This window comes from Fusarium solani (assembly GCF_023522795.1).
Source record: "Fusarium solani strain SB1 chromosome Unknown bctg00000014, whole genome shotgun sequence".
Classification (NCBI taxonomy): domain Eukaryota; kingdom Fungi; phylum Ascomycota; class Sordariomycetes; order Hypocreales; family Nectriaceae; genus Fusarium; species Fusarium solani.
This window is the reverse complement of record NW_027072141.1, coordinates 272,253-292,012: the sequence shown is the minus strand read 5'-3', so window position 1 is coordinate 292,012 and position 19,760 is coordinate 272,253. Positions and strand designations below refer to the sequence as shown.

At 52.7% G+C, this 19,760-nt stretch overlaps 6 protein-coding genes across 6 annotated transcripts; 3 read left to right on the top strand and 3 right to left on the bottom strand.

The window, feature by feature from the left end:
• Positions 1 to 1,942: 1,942 nt before the first annotated feature.
• MRS44_017572 (uncharacterized protein) lies at positions 1,943 to 2,360 on the top strand (the record flags this gene model as incomplete). Its single annotated transcript, XM_065615482.1, has 2 exons — positions 1,943 to 2,258; positions 2,317 to 2,360. The coding sequence occupies 2 exons, from the start codon at positions 1,943 to 1,945 to the stop codon at positions 2,358 to 2,360; spliced, it is 360 nt and encodes a 119-aa protein (XP_065471554.1).
• A 3,201-nt stretch (positions 2,361 to 5,561) lies between these two features.
• On the bottom strand, positions 5,562 to 7,952 carry MRS44_017571 (uncharacterized protein; the record flags this gene model as incomplete). Its single annotated transcript, XM_065615481.1, has 4 exons — positions 5,562 to 5,642; positions 5,697 to 5,885; positions 5,939 to 7,727; positions 7,936 to 7,952. 4 exons carry the CDS (start codon positions 7,950 to 7,952, stop codon positions 5,562 to 5,564), a joined length of 2,076 nt encoding a protein of 691 aa, XP_065471553.1.
• A 22-nt stretch (positions 7,953 to 7,974) lies between these two features.
• On the top strand, positions 7,975 to 9,802 carry MRS44_017570 (uncharacterized protein; the record flags this gene model as incomplete). Its single annotated transcript, XM_065615480.1, has 5 exons — positions 7,975 to 8,451; positions 8,503 to 8,627; positions 8,678 to 8,740; positions 8,853 to 8,936; positions 8,998 to 9,802. The coding sequence occupies 5 exons, from the start codon at positions 7,975 to 7,977 to the stop codon at positions 9,800 to 9,802; spliced, it is 1,554 nt and encodes a 517-aa protein (XP_065471552.1).
• Positions 9,803 to 10,069: 267 nt separating this feature from the next.
• MRS44_017569 (uncharacterized protein) lies at positions 10,070 to 11,178 on the bottom strand (the record flags this gene model as incomplete). Its single annotated transcript, XM_065615479.1, has 3 exons — positions 10,070 to 10,329; positions 10,384 to 10,755; positions 11,046 to 11,178. 3 exons carry the CDS (start codon positions 11,176 to 11,178, stop codon positions 10,070 to 10,072), a joined length of 765 nt encoding a protein of 254 aa, XP_065471551.1.
• A 2,183-nt stretch (positions 11,179 to 13,361) lies between these two features.
• On the top strand, positions 13,362 to 16,797 carry MRS44_017568 (uncharacterized protein; the record flags this gene model as incomplete). The annotated part of the gene is made up of 8 exons (XM_065615478.1): positions 13,362 to 13,522; positions 13,593 to 13,647; positions 13,716 to 13,917; positions 13,975 to 14,033; positions 14,083 to 14,268; positions 14,322 to 14,987; positions 15,402 to 15,456; positions 15,800 to 16,797. 8 exons carry the CDS (start codon positions 13,362 to 13,364, stop codon positions 16,795 to 16,797), a joined length of 2,382 nt encoding a protein of 793 aa, XP_065471550.1.
• Positions 16,798 to 17,449: 652 nt separating this feature from the next.
• Positions 17,450 to 18,154, bottom strand: MRS44_017567 (uncharacterized protein; the record flags this gene model as incomplete). The annotated part of the gene is made up of 1 exon (XM_065615477.1): positions 17,450 to 18,154. One exon carries the CDS (start codon positions 18,152 to 18,154, stop codon positions 17,450 to 17,452), a length of 705 nt encoding a protein of 234 aa, XP_065471549.1.
• Positions 18,155 to 19,760: the final 1,606 nt, after the last annotated feature.

The window sequence follows — 19,760 nt, the reverse complement described above, 5'->3', positions numbered from 1 at the left end:
CAATTCGTGTCGCTGCCAACCGAACGCTTTCTTTGCTTTGTGCAGGACCCAGCGTGTCGAGTACGGGCCAATAACGCGTTGCATGAGTCTGGTCAGCAATGGTTGGCTTGAGGGAACTTGTGTTGCATACACAACTCAGGGGTGGCTGGGTGCGCCTGACGAAAACTCGACGTTGCAAACACCACATTGCCCAACCCGCACCCAAAGAGGCAAACCGCGCAGAATTGTTGGCTGGAGGGAACCTTGTGCATGGACAACATCATCGCGCGGGGCCAGGGAACGGGAACAGGGACGTCGAATTTTGAGGTTTGTTGCTTAGCCGGGATGTGGATGCATTCAGGTCTCCCAACGCTTGGCGTCACGTTTGGTGGTTGGCTGTCTCTAGTTCGGGCCCATTTTGTGATTCACCAGAGGGCCTCGGGTGATTGTGCTGCTTTGTTCTACCCTCTCTCGATGAATCTTCCTGAGCGCTTTCTTGATCTCTCGTCGAGGAGAATGGGAGCCAGCCTTGGGCTGAAATCGGGTGGGGGCGCATATTGCAGCACAGCCGCCCAGTGCCACATCTGACACATCAACCTCCATGTCCTGCACATAATGTGCCAGGGCTACGTGAATCGAGTCCTGGGTTTGAGATTCAATCCATCGCTATAACTTAGCATCTGAGACATACATCCTGCCCGTCTGGAAGGCATCCATGAGCTGCTTTGCTGTGGTGAGCCTTTGGTTTGGGTATCTTGGAAGTGCCCCTGTCGTTTCATATGTCTCCTAAGAAAGTAGAAGGAATAAAGGTCGCCGAGAACGCGGCTCGGCGTGTGCCGCCCTTCGTGATACGAGCGAGGTCGCTCCATGACTTGAACAACTTCCAAGGTCGCGACGCCCCGCGTACCACATTCCCTAGACGCAATCCCATGAACTGTTCCCATTGTCGCATCTACCCTCCACTGCCCCGGACAGAGCCCTGTGCATTCTAGACCGTCGCGCTCATACGACGCACTTAGGGTTGTCCATGTTAGGGTGGGTTGCAAACCGCTGGATCGCCAAGTCATAAATCCCCTGCAGGCTTAGTCCAAAAGCGCGAGCAATCAATAGCTCCCAGCCTCACCACTGCCGATCCCTAAATGTCGGGAAATGATCGGCTCAGCCCTCCTGAACTGGACATCAACGTCCATGACTTGCTTCTTCCTTCAAGCCACTGCTGTCCGAGTCGCGCCATGAGTGCAACGTCAGCCAATTAAATCCTGGGCTTGCAGCGCCCGTCTCCCACCAGCAACCTCCAGTACAAGCACCGTCAGCCCCAAGTAATTCCACGCTTATCGGGTGTGTTGCAGGGGCGTGTGAAGGGGTCGACTGGTAATCCAATATCCTCCGTGTCTTGTGACGGGGCCTTGCGAGGAAGCCAGTGCCTTGAAAGAAGAGACAAAACTGCGCATCTCAGTCGTCGGAGCACATTAATTGCATGAATCCTGCTTGATTGCTTGATTTGGAATGGCCGCAGAAATGAAAGGCGGAGAGACGATGAAACGAAGTGGGATGATTGACTGACCGTGGATTTGTCGGCTGGGAGGCCTCCAATGCCTCCATCCTTGACGCAGGCATCTGGAGAGTGGGCTGAGAGGGATATCTGACGAGCTTTCTTTTCCAAAGTTGTCGCCCTTCACCAGACACCTTTCTTCCACTCATTCGGCAATATCTACCCCTATCGACGTTTACACGCCGAGCAAGTCGGGCTTGTTAATCGTAGCCAGATGGACATTCTGCCGAGACGGATGGGAAACGGTTTTGGCGCGAAGACCATGCTAAGACAAGCTCGTCTCACCCTCCAAAACGACAAACGACTTTCCACCATGACCTGGGCAATGTGGCTCATAACTCGCGAAACGGTTCTTCCAACCTACGACACGATCATTACACCATCGCCTGGATCTGCGCGCTGCACATCGAGATGGCAGCGGCTCGAGCCATGTTGGACGAGGTTCACGAAGCCCTGCCCACGCATGCGGACGACAGCAACACCTACATACTGGGAAGCATCAAGCAGCACGATGTCGTCATTGGGTGCTTGCCAGCAGCCCAGTATGGAACGAACAACGCTGCGAACGTCGTGACGAACATGAAGCGGACCTTCTCATCGATCCGTGCAGGCTTGATGGTGGGGATTGGTGGTGGGGTGCTGAGCAAGGCTGAGGCACGTTTGGGCGACTTCGTCGTCGGAACACGGGCGATGCAATATGATCTTGCGAAAATCGTCTTCAATAAACGTATATATTTCTCTGAGAGGCAAAGAAGCCTTGTGTAAAGCTGCACATTCATTGACAGTGAAATCGCGAGGTGGTGACGATCTCCCCAGGTCGGGCGGGTGAAGTAGTCACCGTCGACGTAGGCGCGCGCGCCGCGCGCTGCACCCCTGGATGAGTCGGCTGGAAATGGAGATATAATGAATTCTAAATGCAAGGAATGAGGACCTTCAATTTTAGCCCGATACAGCTTCAATTGAGTGAGAAATGGCGGTATGAGGTTGTGCGAGAGGGATACAGCAACGACGAAGATACAGGTTTTGTCCCCCTCTCCTCACTGGAGAGGGGCCCCCCGGGTCTTCCGTATCTCTCCTTCTCCCATACAAATGGACACGAGGAGACGATGCAAACTGGATGACTTACTAACCAACAGCATTTAGCGGCCAAAACCTGGCGATACTAACACCAAACAGCCTCAAGCTGGCAGACCATGCCTCAGCTGCTGAAGATAGGATGCTGAACACTTGGAGAAATTGGCCTTCAAGCAGTCAAGCGAGGCGAGACCAACTAGCGGATGAGGAAGAACGTGGGGTTTCTGGGAGACGCGAGCAGGAAACCTTGGAACTGTACATAGCCTAACGTACCTGGCCCTATGAGGTTAGTCCTCCCGGGCGGAATAAATTTCATTCATACCCCGCTCGTACCCTCGTCATAGCAGACGTAATGTGGGGCTATGTACGGAAGTGATGCGATCGGACCGCTCTTGAGACAGGGAAGACCGAGAGCGGAGGCGCTATACCAAATGTAGTACTTTAGACGGACCTGTCCAGTTTTAGAAGGACGGGTACGGAGTACTACTGATCGCCCCAATGCGACCCGGCGAAGCACGGGCCGCCTGCTTCCGCGTCCCGCCGCCCCTGTCGCGGTCCGTTCTCACGAGTTGGAATCGAAACCGTTACACCGTTTCAAACGCCTCAAAACATGAACGCCTTGATAGAGGGCCAATGCAGACGTCAAAGCCATCATAGCTTCACACCACATTTAAGTGATCCAGCAAGCCGGTAGCTTTGACACGGACAGAACGGTCTGGAAGCGTTTGCTACGAGGCAATGACGACAGTATCGGGCTATCTGCCCACCCTCGTCTAGACGCCGACCGGTTTTGGGCCTTGACGCGTTGACATTCCACTGAGAAAATACCCGGCTGGAGAGGATGAGACGAGGAGGTAGTGGTCTTATTTGGCACATCAAGATCTGCTGACTGCTAAATACCCAGCTTAAAGCCGTCCCGATAAGGTGTTATCGCCTTCGGTCAGGACACCTGACGGTGCCTCACAAGCGCTAAACACGCCTCGGATACCCCGACATGACTCCCAACAGATCCGAAGACGTTTGCTAATCACATTCACGAGCCACACCTCATGGAAGCCATTGTCTGTGTCTGTTTGAAGGACATCGACAACACGCAAAAGAAGCCCGTGCTCCAACGGGTCCAGAGCGAAGTGGCTCTGACAGTGCAATCGTGTGATGAAAGGCCTCTCGGGTGAACAGTGACATGGGTGATTGTCGTGGTCCACGGCAAACAACCAAAAGTGTACTGATAGAGAAAGAGTCCAGTATTCACGATATCTTGTCTGTCAGCAGGGGGTGGGGTTTGCTGAAATGCAACACAACGCCGACGTGATCAAAGAGATCCCGACACTTTTTTTCTGCTCTCCTCCCTGTAGGCCTCGACAGAAAGGATGAATGAGATGGGTCGCATCGCATCGGCTCGCAGGTTTGGAGCGAGCAGCAGCAAAAATTCTCCGCCCAGATGAACCGGGGCCTGACCGTCTAAACCTTGTACGGAAGAGCCAGAAGCCAACGCCGGTCTCGCCCAATAGACAGTAGACATCGCCAGCCTGTTCGAAGCAGGACTTGATTGTGATAGCTCAAGACAAGACAAGACATCAAACGGTCACGCCGCATGAAGAACAAGGGAGAAAGGAACCTTTTGCTCTCGCGTGTCAAGGGCGGCTCCTGTGCCTCAACGAGATTCTTGACGCCCTCGTCAATGGCAATCATGCAGCGCCACGGGGAGAAAATCAGTTCACAACTTCGTCATGGCGGCGCCAATACTGGCCCTGAGCGCATTGTCGACTTAGTGACGCGATGTACGGAGCGCCAGTTGAGGGCTGCAAAAAGGAAAAACCTGGACGCACCGAACACTCGCCGTGGCTTTTGGCACAAGCTTTCCCCTCCCGAAGCCCAGGGCCACCGTGCACATTGGTTGTCGCCCTTTACCACTAGAAGGAAAGGCACTAGCCACAGTGATCGGACTCCCGACCAGATGCCAAGTACCGGAATATGGTCGGGGCTATCCAGTCCGCATCCCGCCCCAGTGTTATACCTCTAACAGCTAGCGCCTACTGTAGGGGGCTTCAGGGAGCGTGCTGTTATTGCGTTGTAACCAGTCTACTCTTTCCTGGGGTGAAAGACAGTGGAAACCAAGGTATCGTCACTAAAACGTGCTCTGATTGGATCGACTACCCTGTCGTGACCGCCGCGGAGGCAGCTGGGGAGATAGGCCGCGCCATTTCTATCTTCTATCTTGGTGCCATTTTGCTTCTCGTGCTAGGCTTTTTTGCTCTCTCTGCTGGAACCAGGGGGTGGCTTACATTCCATCAATCAACAATACATAATATGTTGTCACCTCCCCTTCTCCCCTACAGAGGCTGCGGATGCTACACATCCCTTTGCAGGGGCCCCATAGGGACACGCCTAGGCGCGCCTCCACTCGCGAACGCGTAGGCGTGCAGATTATGTCAGCCCTCAATTTGGCTTAAACCCCGCACAGCTGTAATTCCGAGTTCTGAGGTGGTTCTTAAAATCCTATAAACTCTACTACTACTACTGAGTACTAAAATCCTATGATCCCGAACGGTGAGGAATAGTTGATTATCTACCTGAATAAATAGCCTGCTGGGCCTCGCCATCTGCCGCTGCCGCCTCCCAAATATCACACATACCTCTTCTACTAGAAAAAGGGATGCGTTCCATCTCCGTAGCTACCTGAGCCTCGACCCGGTCATCTTCTGCTTTGCTCCAATCTAGGTAGGCCATCATCTCCTCTTTAGTCCAATCTCTAGAGCCAGTTGGCGTATCGCAGCGCTTGCCCATCTGCTTCCAATCGAGACACCACTGATAGCTTGATTTGTCATACCGCAGAGGTAGACCTAGCGCCCTCCGATATTGCTGGTTGGTTTTAATACTGCCACGAGGCTGCGCCTTGTACCAGGCATCTCGAGCAGCAACATATCTCTGATAGATAGCCCGCGGGTCATCATACCTAGGTGCCGGCACTATCCTTGCCTGAGCCGACGGTGCTGATGATGATGCTGCCGGCACTGTACTGTCTGTGTCGTCGATACTAACAACAATGCAGCTAGCACTATCCCTGATTGGCCTTGCCTGCCCTGATGACCCTGAAGACATTGGTCTTAGAGCTTCCCCTGCCTGCAAAGATGGTGCTGATGAAGATGTCGTCGGCACTGGTCGTACCTGCCCTGATAATGCCGACGGCAACGCCGCTGGCATTGCCCCTACGTGCGCCGACGATGCTGACGACTGCAAAAGTTCCTCGTATCGCTGAGGGCATGCCTTTGAAGTCATTCTATGACCTACTTGGTGGCATCTGCTGCATTTGGGTTGTGCCTTTGGCCGTACTGTTGCCTGAACTGCCTCGAATGCACTTGGCTCTCTCTGGGTGCTTGATTGCGGTCTACCAGTAGTCGAGCCGGCGGCTATTCGATCAGGTCGATGCCGAGGCTCTAGTAGTAACTGATGAACACCATGGCGATTGAGGTGCCAATGCGTGTGAAAATGCTCCAGGCGAAGGGCTTGACCTTGTTCTTGTAGAGCCTTGAGAGTATGGGCGCAAGGGAGGCCGTGAGATCGAGAGAATGCGCCGGTGCAACCAGGCAGGTTTTCTTTCAAGAGCAGCTTCCGCTGTTCTTCAACTTTGCGTAAAGCTTCGTGAGATACCCAGCCACGTATGGCACTATATAGTGATCCAGAGAGCTCAATCGGTATTCTCATTTGCTGGCTCGCTTGGTTGGATCGCAGTTCGGCTAATTGATTAAGGAGCGCATGCTTCATAGCCCTCCAAGCCTCGAAGAGATCCAGCGTAGATTTCTTGAGGTGGCTCTTAAGGAGCCCATGGATACCCTCAACCCGCGAGGTAACTACATTACCAAAATGAGGGTGCTGATCAACCCAAGCCTTCACCAGCTTTTCCTTGTACGGATCGAGCCAATTGGCCTTGATATAGCCAACCTCTTCAATGTATTGCGGTAGGTAGCGCCTTTCAAGCTCTTGTACGCGCTGATCAAAGGCCTCTTCATCTGGTGACTTCATAATTGAGTGCCAGTGGTTGAAAAACTCACTCCAATCGCTCAGGCCCTGCTGATAGGCCTCCGATCCTTGCTGGTGGCGCACGAATGTCGGCTGGCAATAGCGGAGGACTGCCTTGTTCGCGTGCCATAGGCATAAGAGAGAAATTGAAGATGGGAAGCAGATCTCTGCGGCATTCATACAAGCCTTATCGCGGTCTGTTAGGATAACAGATGGAAGCCTTGTATTGCAGAGTTCATACAGGGACCTGAGCCGGTCCAAGGCCCATAGGTAGTCCTGCTCAGTCTCGCCACTAAGAAATGCAAAGGCGATACAGAATGATCGCTGGCAGGCGTCGACGCCAATCATATCAAGCAGTGGCATCCCATATTTGTTCGTCTTGTATGTGCAGTCGAGGAAAAGTAGGTCTGGATAAGCCTGGAGGTACGCCAATGACTCTGGGTGGGCGAATAACACAGCCGTGACTCGGTCATCTGAATCGAGCTGTATCCGGCTCCAGAACCCTTCCTTATCCAGCTGGTTAGCAAAGGCGTGTATAGTGCTCTGTCCCTCACACAGCTCTCGTTTGATATCTGCGATACGATTATAGATATCTTGCTGGGTTGCAATGGTGTTCGAGTTCTGACGGATATAAGTCCTGATATCCTTTGGCGCTACTCCGGCATTCGTAAGGCGGCTGATTGTTGACTTGTCCGCATCAGAGAGCTGCCGATGGACTGGATGAGCCGATTTGTGCCAGCTTGGCTCGTGGTTGTGTAAGGAAAATCGGCCGTCCGGACGATGCCTTAAAGACCAGGTCGCCTTATCCAGGGATTCCTTCGCAATGATTGAGAACCGACAATTGGTTCCTCGTGTAGTAGTCTTGCGCTGGCGATCTTTTGAGGCGCTAGGTGGACGACACCACCGATCACATGCGTATGTAACAATCTGCCTGCCACTGGTTGATCGCGAAGATCTCCCAGTTATGAATGCGTATCCTCTGGGTGCTGCCCATTCATTGATAGCTGCGAGTAGAGCCTCACGTGAATCGTATGTACCCTCCGGCGGGAGCACATCATCAGGAAATGTTGCTTGGGCCATAGCGGAAACCCGCTCCTGGAGACTGTAGTTGTGTTCAGCAGTGGCAGCAACAGACGGAGCCCCTGAAAACTGCGACTGTGGGGTTTAAGCCAAATTGAGGGCTGACATAATCTGCACGCCTACGCGTTCGCGAGTGGAGGCGCGCCTAGGCGTGTCCCTATGGGGCCCCCCCTTTGCAACCACATTCGTTACTTCCCTCCCTCCCCGCCGGCCCTCCCATCAATCCGTACAGCTCTGATTCCCACATTTCTCTAAATAAACATCGAATAATGGCGGAGTCGGGTTCCAAGGACACCGCAAAAGCCGAGCCGCGGCTTGATGCCCTCGGCATCTTCTGGATGGTCTTCGCCTTCGCCTGGACCTTCATGCTCGCTGGCGGGATGTACTTTCTATGGCGTCGTCGCAATATGCCTTTGTTAAGGATCCGAGGCCTGCCGCTGTCCTTTACTGCCATCATCCTCCTCCACCTCTACTGGGGTGCCGTCCAAACCGCTTACGTCTGGTTCCCTCTAGCCACACCCCAGGTCGAATACTGGGTCATGAGCACCTATCTGCCCTTCGGCATTGCTCTGTTTCACGCTTCCAACAGCCGATTCCTCCATGTAGCCAAGACCCAGAAGGAGCTCTTCGCCGCAAGCTCACACGAGAAGCCCCGCCGATCCAAGTCCGGCCCGAAGGGTCGCTTCCAAACACTCGATTACACCAAGAAGATCCTTGTCCTTGTCGGTCTCGGCATGACCTTCCAGGTACGACACTATGCTGCACCACCGGTCTAGATGCATGGCTAACTTACACAGCTTTTCCTTACAATCTTTATGTTTCTTATCTCGCGAAAGTTCCACCCTTCCTTTGGCATCCCCGGCACTGAAGTCACCGGCACTGAGGACTACCAAAAGTCTCAGATGGGCCGCGGCTGGGAATGGTACGCCCAATATCTCCCCGAGAGCCATCCAAATACTGACCCGTACCCAGGTGGCCGTCCGTCTTCTGGCAGTTCTTCTGGGCATGGATCGTTGCCCCCTACATTCTGTGGAAGTCTCGTGATATCAACGATACCCAGGGATGGAGGACTCAAACCGTAGCTTGCTGCATTTCCAGGCCAGTCTCCCTTGAGGCTATGCTCGACTCCAAACTGACCTAGACATAGTCTTCATGCTACCCCTATGTGGCTGATTGCTCTGTATGTTCCTGGCATGGCTCCCGTCAACCACGTCTGGGTTCCTCCCCAATGGTAGGCACATTTTATGATACTTCCGTCAGGCATTGAACTCTCTGACTAACCGTTTGTTTAGGATTGCCCTCTCAATCATATTACTTGAGATCTTTACCGTCTTCTTTCCTTGCTATGAGGTTATCCAGCACCAGACCCTGCGACAGGAGACCCTTGACTCTATCGCCCAATGGCAGCTCAATAAGAGAGTTGTCGATAGGGGCGCCAGGTCAATGGTCACTGGATCAACCACGGCTGCCGGCTCGGCCTTAACTTCCTGGTCCAAGGACAGCAAGAGCAGTAGCTCCGGCGAGAGTATTCTTACTATGGAGGCCCTGGAGTACGTCCTTAAGCGAGACCCCGAGCCACTACAGCAATTTTCCGCCCTCCGAGATTTCTCTGGTGAGAACATCGCCTTCTTAAGAGCCGTCGCCGAGTGGAAGTCCTCGCTGCCCGCTGCCGTCCGCGACTCCGAGAAGATCAAGGACGCCTCTGTCCAGGAGCTCGTCCGCGAACGATTCAACAGCGCCCTCCGCATCTACACCAACTTCGTCAGCTCTCGCGACGCCGAATTCCAGATCAATTTGTCCTCGCAAGACCTCCGAAAGTTGGAAGTTGTCTTCGAGGGCTCGGCCCGTATACTTTACGGCGAGGAGCGCCAGATCGACCCTGCCACGCCCTTCGACTCGTTCCAGATGACCTTGACAAAGGCCAGGTCGTCGGCGGCGTCGGTGCACGGCTCCGAGACGGGCATCATGCCGATCGAGTCGATCAACAACGACTCGGTGTCCATCAGCGACAAGGCTCTCTACTGGGGGATATCCCCGAGGGCTTCGACGCCACCATCTTTGACGATGCTGAAGGAAGCATCAAATACCTCGTCCTGACCAACACATGGCCCAAGTTTGTTAAGGACCGGCGATGCTCGACTGACTCTAACGATACCCTCGAGGCTGGAAACGGTATTCCCGCGGCTCGTTGATTGAAGGCATTGAAGCAAAGTATGGGTGTTTTACGGTGAATTTTCTAGGCGATATTCCACAACTTGGGAGGGTTTTTAATGCTTCTATTCTATTAATGAAAACGCGACTGGACCGTCAGTCTTCTTCTGTTACTCTTCTGTTAACTGCCTCAACTCGTGTCGTAATACTACACTATTGGCTGTCAAATCCACCGCTACTTGGCTTCAATCCATCGTTCAACTTGGCACGCCGGCGGGTGGCAGCCGCGAGGTTGTCGAGGCAGACAACGATGCCTTGTGTCGCCGCATCAGGGTGGCCCAGCGCGGCTTGCAGACCTCTGAGGGCCCCTGTCGCTTCTGCGTCGAAGGCCTCGGCGGACCCTAGGCGACCGGAGCCATCTAGAACTGACCAGTCGCCCTGCCGGATGGTGAACTCATAGCTGGCGGTTCCGTCTTTCGACAGGGAACCGTCTGAGTATACAATCAAGGTATGTTATGGCACCGTACTTAGCCATTGATGGAAAGCCGTTGCCGATTCCTCTTTCGATGCTGTTTGTAGCGGTGTTGCTTGGTCGCTGTCGAAGCGTTGTTGGATGAGAAGTGGTCGTACGCGCGTGGTGAGGAGTTCATCTGCTCGTCGAAGTCGTTGGATCAGGAGATTACGGGTGGTTGAGCCAGTCGTACGAATTGCCCATCCAGTATTGACCTGGATCGCCTGCGGGATCCGGCCAAGGTCGATGCCCAGTTTGCCGGAAATAAGGGTCCGGATGGCATAGCCGATCTGGTTTCTGGCCGGCGCTTCGGCTTCAAGCCGGACGAAAACGCGGAGGTTGTCGGGAGGTGGGGCAAGAGGAGCCGGTTGTCCCTGGAGACGCTGGCCTTTTTGTTGTTGCTGTTGATGTTAATATGGGGAGCGTTGTTCGTGGCTAAGGTCGTAGGCCGAGTGGGAGGGCGCTCGAGGTTCGCGGCGGCAATGCTGCTGTAGGTCGGTAGGGGAGCAGATTTGGCGTCGGCAAGTGCCTGGTTCCAGAATTCCAAGAAACTCTGGGAAAAGTGTTCGGCAAAGCTCCGCTCCGGTCCAGAGGTGAATCGTTAGGCAGTCTCTGCGAATGATACGCAAAAGGCTTAGAATACAGTCAGCTTGGCGTTGTATGCCCCCACTTGTTCACGCGCGAGTCCATTGGCTGATTCGAGAATAGAGATGGGTCTGTCTCCGCTTCGTGAGTTGGGGCCCGGCAGGTCAGGAAAGTCGGCGTGTTGCGCTCCTTCGGTAGCTGCAGCGTAGGAGGTGGCAGATGCCATCGCCACCGCCGACGGCTGCGCGGCGCGCAGTTGAACGATTTACAGTGTACTTGTTAAGCAAATAGGTGAAGATTAGGCTACTTTCTTAACATTTGTGTGTCAAGAAAGTAAGAATACAGGGGAAGGTGACGAAGTTGTGAATCCAAACTCTAGTCTAACTACAGGGTATCCTCACCACGCTTTTACGTTTTGCGTTACGTTGCCACGCGGGCTGCTGCTCGCGCGCGGATAAGAAATGCCTACAGAGGCACAAGAATATGAGCACGGACCCCTTTGTGCGTGTTTTCTCAAAACCACAAGGGGACCTGCGGAGTGGACAGTCTGCATGTACATAATCCCAAGCCGTCAAGTTTGCGACTGGCCTTAAGCTCTGCAATGTAGCCTTGGGCGGGGCCTTGAGCCGCATCCCCTTAGGACTCGGGATTTGCTAACTAATAAGGTTTGTAATCATGTAGGAAGGCCCGCGTCTTATCTTGTCGCGTCTCATATCGGTTGTCTCGGCTAGATTTGTACAGTAAACACAGACACCAAGATATGCCGCTGAGAATCGAAGATGCGCCTCCTCGCCAATCAAGGACCCAGGGTATTGCGAGGCTGCAGACCTAGGTGGAAGCGCTGGGTCTCGCATAATGTGCACACAACACTGTTTTGGCAGCGCTAGAGTGCATGGATTCAGCATTTGAACGCCATGAGCCTCCCGCCTATTCCGCAAGCTTGAGCTGGGGGTGCACGGAACTTTCCATATGCACAATTTGGCCAGCAATTCATCCCACCAGGCGCTATTGAACCCTGGCGATGCGTTATTCCTTCCGGCAATGTGGTTACGCTCGGCGAGCCCTGCGGCTGATATGGACGTTGCAGCCAATCTCTTTTTCCGCGGCTTAGAGAGAGTGTACTCAACTGGCCGTGATGTGTATAGAAACAGGGATCTGGCAGCATACGAGAAGGGGTGACAAGACGTGGCACGCGTAGTAAAATGCTTCGGAGGCTTGCCCTGTGAAATCCGCTAGTTCTATCTGGCGAGGCTTGCGGATGAGCTGGTACACAAACAATCCCCATGAAGAGCTTTATGAAGGGGACCGTTGCAACCGTTGCAACCGTTGCAGAGACGGCGTAGTGCCAGCTTGTATCTGGGCCTTTTCAGAGAGGGATGCCGTTCTCGTCGCGTTGGCGCCATTTCCGGTTGGCGGTTTGCTTGAGCCACTCAAACTTACCAGAAAGTTTATGGGTGAATAGTGTCGTAGAAAAGATTTGGGTGAATGTTGGCAATGGTATAAACATACGGATGCGGAAAAGCATTGGCTAGAGACAAGGGCGGAGTGCACCGAGATCGCCTCCAGGCCTTGGTTCTCATGATGATGGTGGGAAGAGGCGGCTGCCCCTTGCAGCAGCCCCCGACGTTAGTGACGAAGGGCGCACATCATTAACTGCCAAAGCTCGGGCGTTAAGAGGCCCAGTTGCGAGCACGGTATTATTTCCGATCTAGCACAAGCGACGGGTAAAACCCTGGCGGAGCACTTGACCGCGAACCGGACCCGCCACCAATTTAAGTCTTTGGCTCGGCGACCAGGCATGTTGATAGGCTTTCCGATGCAACCACAATCCCTACATAAAAGCATTCTGCGCCCGTTGTATGAATTCATAGCTTGACTTAACGCCGTCATCTTTGTTTCATCTGGGCAGTGCTCAAGCCACCCCTACGCAAGCCTGCTCGGTTACCATCCTCCGATCAGCTAGCTCAACACCCCAGACGGAAGAGAGATCGTAGATGGCGTTTCAGTCTCAATTCCTAATGGGTCCTCGAATCCCAGCCAAGCTTTCACACCTGGCTAGTCCTTGGGTGTTAGTCCTGGTCTGATGGTGGCCATGGTGGCCATCCTGGTATAGCGGGAAGGGCATCTTGCATCCCAAAATGGCTTCCGACTTCGTAATGAATGATCAAGTCATCTCAAGTGCATCTCAAGTGAATCCCAAAGCGTGGCCAGCCTGTCCTAGCAACCAAACTCAACCAGAAGCAATGCTACCGAGCTTCTAAACTCCGTAAGCCGTGCCCCCGTTTGTAGGTGTCAGTTAAGAGCCGCCCGAGTCGCATTCATGTTCCACCCAGCCAAGTAAGGATCCTCGCTCTCTACTGCACGGTGTCAGCAACTTGCCGTTGCTCTTCCGCGGGCTCTAGTCTCATCATGACTTCCTACGACTTGCTTGGTGAGTATCAGAATCACATCGTGCCCCAGAGCTACAATGCCGGCTTCGTCGCTCTCAGCTACGTTGTCAGCATGGTCGGCGCAGGCTCGAGCCTTGAGCTTATTAACAGACGAACCGGCTTCCGAGGCCTGTTCAACCAGTATGTTCACGTGTTTGTGATGCTCAAAGTCACATATTATGTCTTTGAATGATCGCACTGACCAAATCAGCCTGTTACTCGTGAGCTCGGCCGTTACCATGGGCGGAGTAGCCATCTGGTGCATGGTGAGTAACAACAATATCCATCTTCATCACGTAGTCCTCGAATGCTCACCATCTGTTCTACCAACTAGCATTTCATTGGAAACAGAGCCATCGATCTTGCCAACGGAGAACCCGAGATGCAAATAGCCTACTCGAGGGGGTTCACAGCTGTATCCTTCTTCATCCCTATCCTCGTCTTGCTGGTCGCCTTTCTCGCAATCGGCACCAATAATACCGTTTCCTGGCGGAGAGTTATTGTCGGCGGTGTTCTCTGCGGCGTTGCCATCTGCAGTATGCACTATCTCGGGAACGCGTCTATCAAAAACTATACCTGTGTATATCGGCCAGTTTATGTCGTAACGAGCCCTCTAAAGGTGCAACTGTCATTGTGGTTATCTGTTTGGTCAGTAAGCAACCGCAGTTGACAATATGAAGAGTGCGGCTAATCCAGAACAGTCTCTCGGTGCCTGTTTCATCATTGCTACCTCAGCCATTATTCGCGCGAGGAACTTGAGAAAGTCGGCCCTTCGAGCGCAGCAGGTCACACTGGGAGCGGCCGTCTTTGATAAGGGCGGAAGAATTCTCATTGACCCTGATGGATTCATTCCCAGTACTGTTGTCACTGACTCCTTTCTGGAAAAGGTAGACATATATACTCTGCCACGTTGTGTATGAACCTCGACTCACTTCGCTAGAATACCAAAGACGGCTTTAGCATCAGTCACCCAATCTTCCAATGGATGTTCCAGGCATCAAGAAACTGGAGTACTATCTCGAACTTTGTCGGCGGTATGAGGCGGCACATATCACAGTTGCCGCATTCTAGTACTCACAAGGACGGACGACGTGGCATTCAGCTCATTAGCGAGCATGGAGAGATAATTGAACGCTACGACGTCATTTTTAAGGAACTTTTCTGTCTTGCCGCAGCCGAGCTTGCGGACCGGTTTCATGAGGATATGACCTCAGTAGGTGTCTTGTGGGATGAGATTATCCCTACAGGCCCGGGCGGCAAGTGGCCACGAGCCCAATCTCGAATGGGCTCTCGTCTAAGTCTCTCTTGGGGAATGGGAGACGCTCATGAGGACAACCAAAGCGGCTCTGACATGGCAGAGAAGGGGCTCAACGCTCGACAGCAGGACTTTGGGCGCGGCTTATTGATGTTGTTAATTCGCCGCGTCGAGTCGGATCGGGACGCCGAGCGTTTTGTGTCAGCCGGTTATCGTTTCGCCGAGCTCCATCAGGTCAGCAATATCATCAGGTCGTGCATGCAGATTCAGAGTTCCGAGTTTGAGACGAAACTCCGATCCATGTCGACATACACAACCAAGCACAACGAGGCACCCCCAGGTGTTCACAAGGTGGCGCATCTATCGTTATCAATCATTATGAGAAGAATAATGAAATGAAATGACTGATGAGTAAGCAAGACCGAAATGGTAATGATCATTGACAGGCAAAGAATGAAATGATAATGATTGAAATGATTCAATGAACGGAATATCCCGGCCGACCTTGGTACCCTGTAGTTGTGAAGTATGGAGTACTTCTTCGGCCACCAGTTCCTTCAGCAGCCCGTCACAATCATCTAGTAAGCCATCCTTAACCAGAATCTCACAGTTTGTGTTATCGCAATCGGTCCCGCCTGCAACCGGCAGCGTTTCGCAGACACGATATTCCCACAGCAAGAAAACACCGGCTCACACTCAGCGGCCATTATATCGAGAGGCAGGAGAATGCTGGCGATGACGCGCCGGAAAGTATTCTGAGCTCAGGAAACCGATCTTCGAAGTGGTCAGTGGAAGGCCAACCTCTTCGATCGAAGCGAAGGTAATCAATCGCCTGTCTAGACATCGCGGGCAACGCTGGGGTGATGAAAAGATCGAGGTTGCGATAAAAAGGAGTAGATCACCTAGGCCTCATAAGGTTAAGTACTAGTACTTCGATAAGGCGTCATTTTACTGGTGCGGTTAGGTACCGATACCCTGCCATTTTGCAGGGGTTTACCGTGGCTTTCATTCCATTTTCGTCATTTCATTGCCGTCCTTCCAATGCAATGATCATTATGTGGCGTAGGGCATCAATGAAATGATTGATAATGATTGTTATCAATCATTTAATTTCATTCCAATCATTATTAATGAAAGATGCGCCACTCTGGGTGCTCATATAGGATTCTTCGCCATCCGAGCCTGCGTCAGCTCCGGATTCGAGGTTCTGGTACAGAAGGACGCCCGACATCTTCTCCCATCCACTGCTCTTCCACTTAAGACACTCGAGAACTGGCACGTACAGTTCCTCAGGCGGTTTGAAAACATGCCAGTTTCCAAAATACTTCAAAGTCTGAAGGAGGAGATCTCGGCGCGGCAAAACGCTCAGGAGAGCGAGTTTGCGGGTCAGCTATCAGAGACCATCAAGACGCTGTGTGAGTGGACACAAGAGCCCCTTTTTGAAGACGCAGTCCTCACGTCTACCATGGTTCGTGTACCCTGCCGAGACGATGAAGAATGGGTGCAATCGACCATGATTGTGATGCGGCGGGTGATTCCCATCCACTCGGTGCTGTCGAGCCCTAACTGTGAATTTGTGCCTCTTAGCTTTTTCAAGATGCGCCAGTTGTCAGCACAATTTCAACAAGAATTTATACGAGGGGTACACCAAGAGTTTGGGCACGTCGTCAAGTTGGCGGATAGGCGTGAGGGATCCCCAGATAGCGAACCTGGCTTCCTATCCAAGTTCTGGCCGTTTGGGCAGTCCAACAGTTTAGTGGCCACAAGGATGAATAGCAAGACTATGGCGGCGGTGAGGGGACGACGCGCCTTGTCGCCCAACTCACGACAGGCCCGGCCGTCATGTGGAGATATCATGATGTTTCAAGATATCACGGTCGACGTTGAAGAAAGAAAGCCAAGAGCAGAGCAAGGGCCCGGATCGGAAGACTCAGACACGCTCACGATCGCACCGACTAACTCGAAGACATCACCGGTAGCAGGGATTGAGCTCCAGCCGATGGGCCACTTCGGAACCAACTTGCAGGCGGACTTACCGGTGTCCAACGACATTGGGGCGCGTAAAAGTTCAGTGAACCATACGTTGCCGTTTGTGGATATTCTTTTTGTCGAGACTATTGAGAGCCGCGAGAAAAAGACGGCGAGAGAGGCGAGCGGTTGATTGCGCAGGCGCACGAACATTGTATATCACCCAGACAGATGGATAAGAATCACCGAGAGACTCTTGATTTTCCTAGCTAAATGAATATCTAATGGTGAGTCTCGTATTGTTGATAGTTTCATCCCTGTAATTGGGCTGTGCTGAGGGCTATGCTGGAAGGATCTGACCCCTAATCTTTCTGACCCTTTGCCCTAAGCGGTTAGATTTCCACAACGGGACCATTATAGTCCTTCCTGGCCTGTACGAAGTAATAGACAACGCTAAAAATGGCAACTGAACCAGTAACTAGAACGCTATAATTCATCATGTCGGGGGTTGGGTTCAGCACCGGAGGCCAAAAGCTGAAGAAGCCAACCACCGCCAGATAGCAGATGGTGAATCACCTAACCCCCTGGGTACTATTTAGTAAATTACAAGCGATCCTTTGTACAGTAGGTCTGTAGCCCAAAGACCAAGAGGCAATTTTCAAATACGACATCTGCAAACTCGTCTACCCTCAAGCGTCCGGCGTTGATACCACGGGTACTGTTCATGTAGAGGCCATGCTCATAAAACTTCGAAGCATTAGCTGTCGCAATTAACAATGGGAATCGCCATTCATACCTCGTACGCATTACTAGTCCAGACCGATCCATAGAATTCCATCGTCTCATCACGGGTAACGCTGCTCTCCAGGGACATGTGCGCCCGGTTCTCGAGCCAGAGGCTCACCAATTCTGTCAGGGTTGTACTGTCCAGCACTTTCACCGGGAACGTTTGCTCCAGTTCCTCGCCCCTCGGCCCCATATTGCGCGGTTTGACCAGAAACGCTTACACCTAGCTCGCGACCCAAGTGCTCGTCCATTCGGCCGGTGTTGTATTGCCCTCCAGTTTCACCAACGTATGCGTGAGTTCCCCGAGTCTCGGTTCCGTATTTCCCGGTGTGGCCAGGGACGTTTACTCCTGGCCCGTGGCCAAGATCTTCTCCAGTTCTTTCGATTCCGTGCTGCGCAGTCTGACCAGGAACATTGGAAGCAGGCTCCCGCGTGAAGGTCTCAGCCAACCTGTCGCTGCCATATTCAGCCGTGGAAGTAGTAGATGGCCCGACGCCATGAGCAGCAGCTTCTCTTCTTCCCGCCTCATCCGCAGCCTTGTGCTTCCACTCGTGGCGCGCAAACATCTCATCAGCTCCCCTCATATCCCGCTTCCCCTTCTCCAACACCCCTCTGTTCTCCGCACGGCTTTCCTGCGCCGCCGGATCATGGGGGTTCTTCTCAAAGGCCTGGTCGGCGGCTTCCATCATTTCGCCCCGCAGGGCATCACCAGCGCCTCGGATGCCCTTGAGGCCGGACCTGACGTCTTGGACGATTTTCGACATTGTGGCTGCAGTATTTGGGGTAGATGTGGTTTGTGAAAAGGTAAAGATCGTTCTCTTGGCTGATGGTCTAGCGCCTTGGAGTTAATAGGTAAAACCTGCTTGTGGATCGGCCGGATGTTGATGGCCACACGATCGTCGGGTGACGTAGTTGAGTCCATGACGTATTCTTGGCTCAGCACTACGATAACTCTGATGGATTTGTGAGTGGAAGGGCGCCTAACATTTACTACCTTAGGCATTAACAGCTGATGACCCTTCTCCAAACTGTTACGAGCACTATCGTCATATTTACGCCTTCCATTTAACCCAATGACCTAAAAAAGAATGATCATTCGACGGCCCTACTACCAATTACCACTGGTATTGGCACCCAATATCATTTTTCCTGGTCCGTGCACCGTTCTTTCGGAATTTTAGTATTGGGTCCTAATACAAGAATACTTGGCCCGTGCGCATTCCCCAGCTTTCCAGGGTCCCGGCGCTGATTCCCTGTCGCCGCAAATAATTAGGAGAAATAATTAGGAAATTAGGAGACTGCTCCTCGGACTACTATTACTGCTCCTCGGACTACTATTACTGCTCCTCGGAAGCGGGAATACTCTCTCGAAATCTCATTTTTGATCATCTTTATATCTTTTGGAATACCTTGTAGCCGCTTGGCGGAGATCCACGCCTTTGGCGGATGTCTGGCGCTGCGAACCCCGCTTCAGACGTCATCATCGTCATGGGACGCGAACCGGACGTTCCGGGCGGGGGACATCATCGTCCCCTGCGTAAAAGAGCGAGAACGACGAGGGCAATGCAATCAGAGCAACAAGAATGTGATATGGAATGGCAGGAGGAGGAGAGCAGTGAGGGGGTGCCGAGCAACAATCGACCCAGGAAAGGGACCACGCCTAAGGCGGCCGACAGTATGACCGACGCGATTCAGGGCCTGAAACAACTCCTGGAACAAGACCAGGGCTCCTAATAGTCCAGACTGCAATCCAAGATCAATAATCAATCCACGATGGGCGTTCGTGGATTGACGACTAGGATGATGCGTCCCTTGAAACGAGCCTTGTTGATCTGGATCGCACCAGTAAATCGATCAGAAATATCCGAAACAAAATGGTTGGCACAGCAACAATCATGGGTACCCCTAGTTTTGTAACACCATGGCAACAACCTAGCGTACTTAGCGTCCACACCGGGCGTCCGTATTCTCCGCCCTGATCTGCAGTCTGGACTAATAGTCTAAATAGTCTGCACTATTAGGAGCCCTGCCCTCCCGTGGCAGGCTTCCTCTTCTCTACAGGGAGCGGTTTTCCAGCTTTGAGGAGATATACGTATTTCGCTGTGAGAGGCTTGTTGGCGTTATGCAGCCTCGCAACGTCTTCAATGCTGTGAGGGCGTGAGGGCTCCGCCGAGTCGTCTTGGTGAAGCCCCCTCCGGCTAGGTAGGCACGGGCAGCGCGCGCCGCAGCCTTTCTCGATTTGTCTGAAATTGTAGACATATTAATTCCGGATATAGGAAATGAAGTATTCAAAATATCAAATTGATTGGAATTGATTTGGTGGAGTTGTGACCGTATACAGTTGTATGAGGCATTTACGGTTTCGACGAA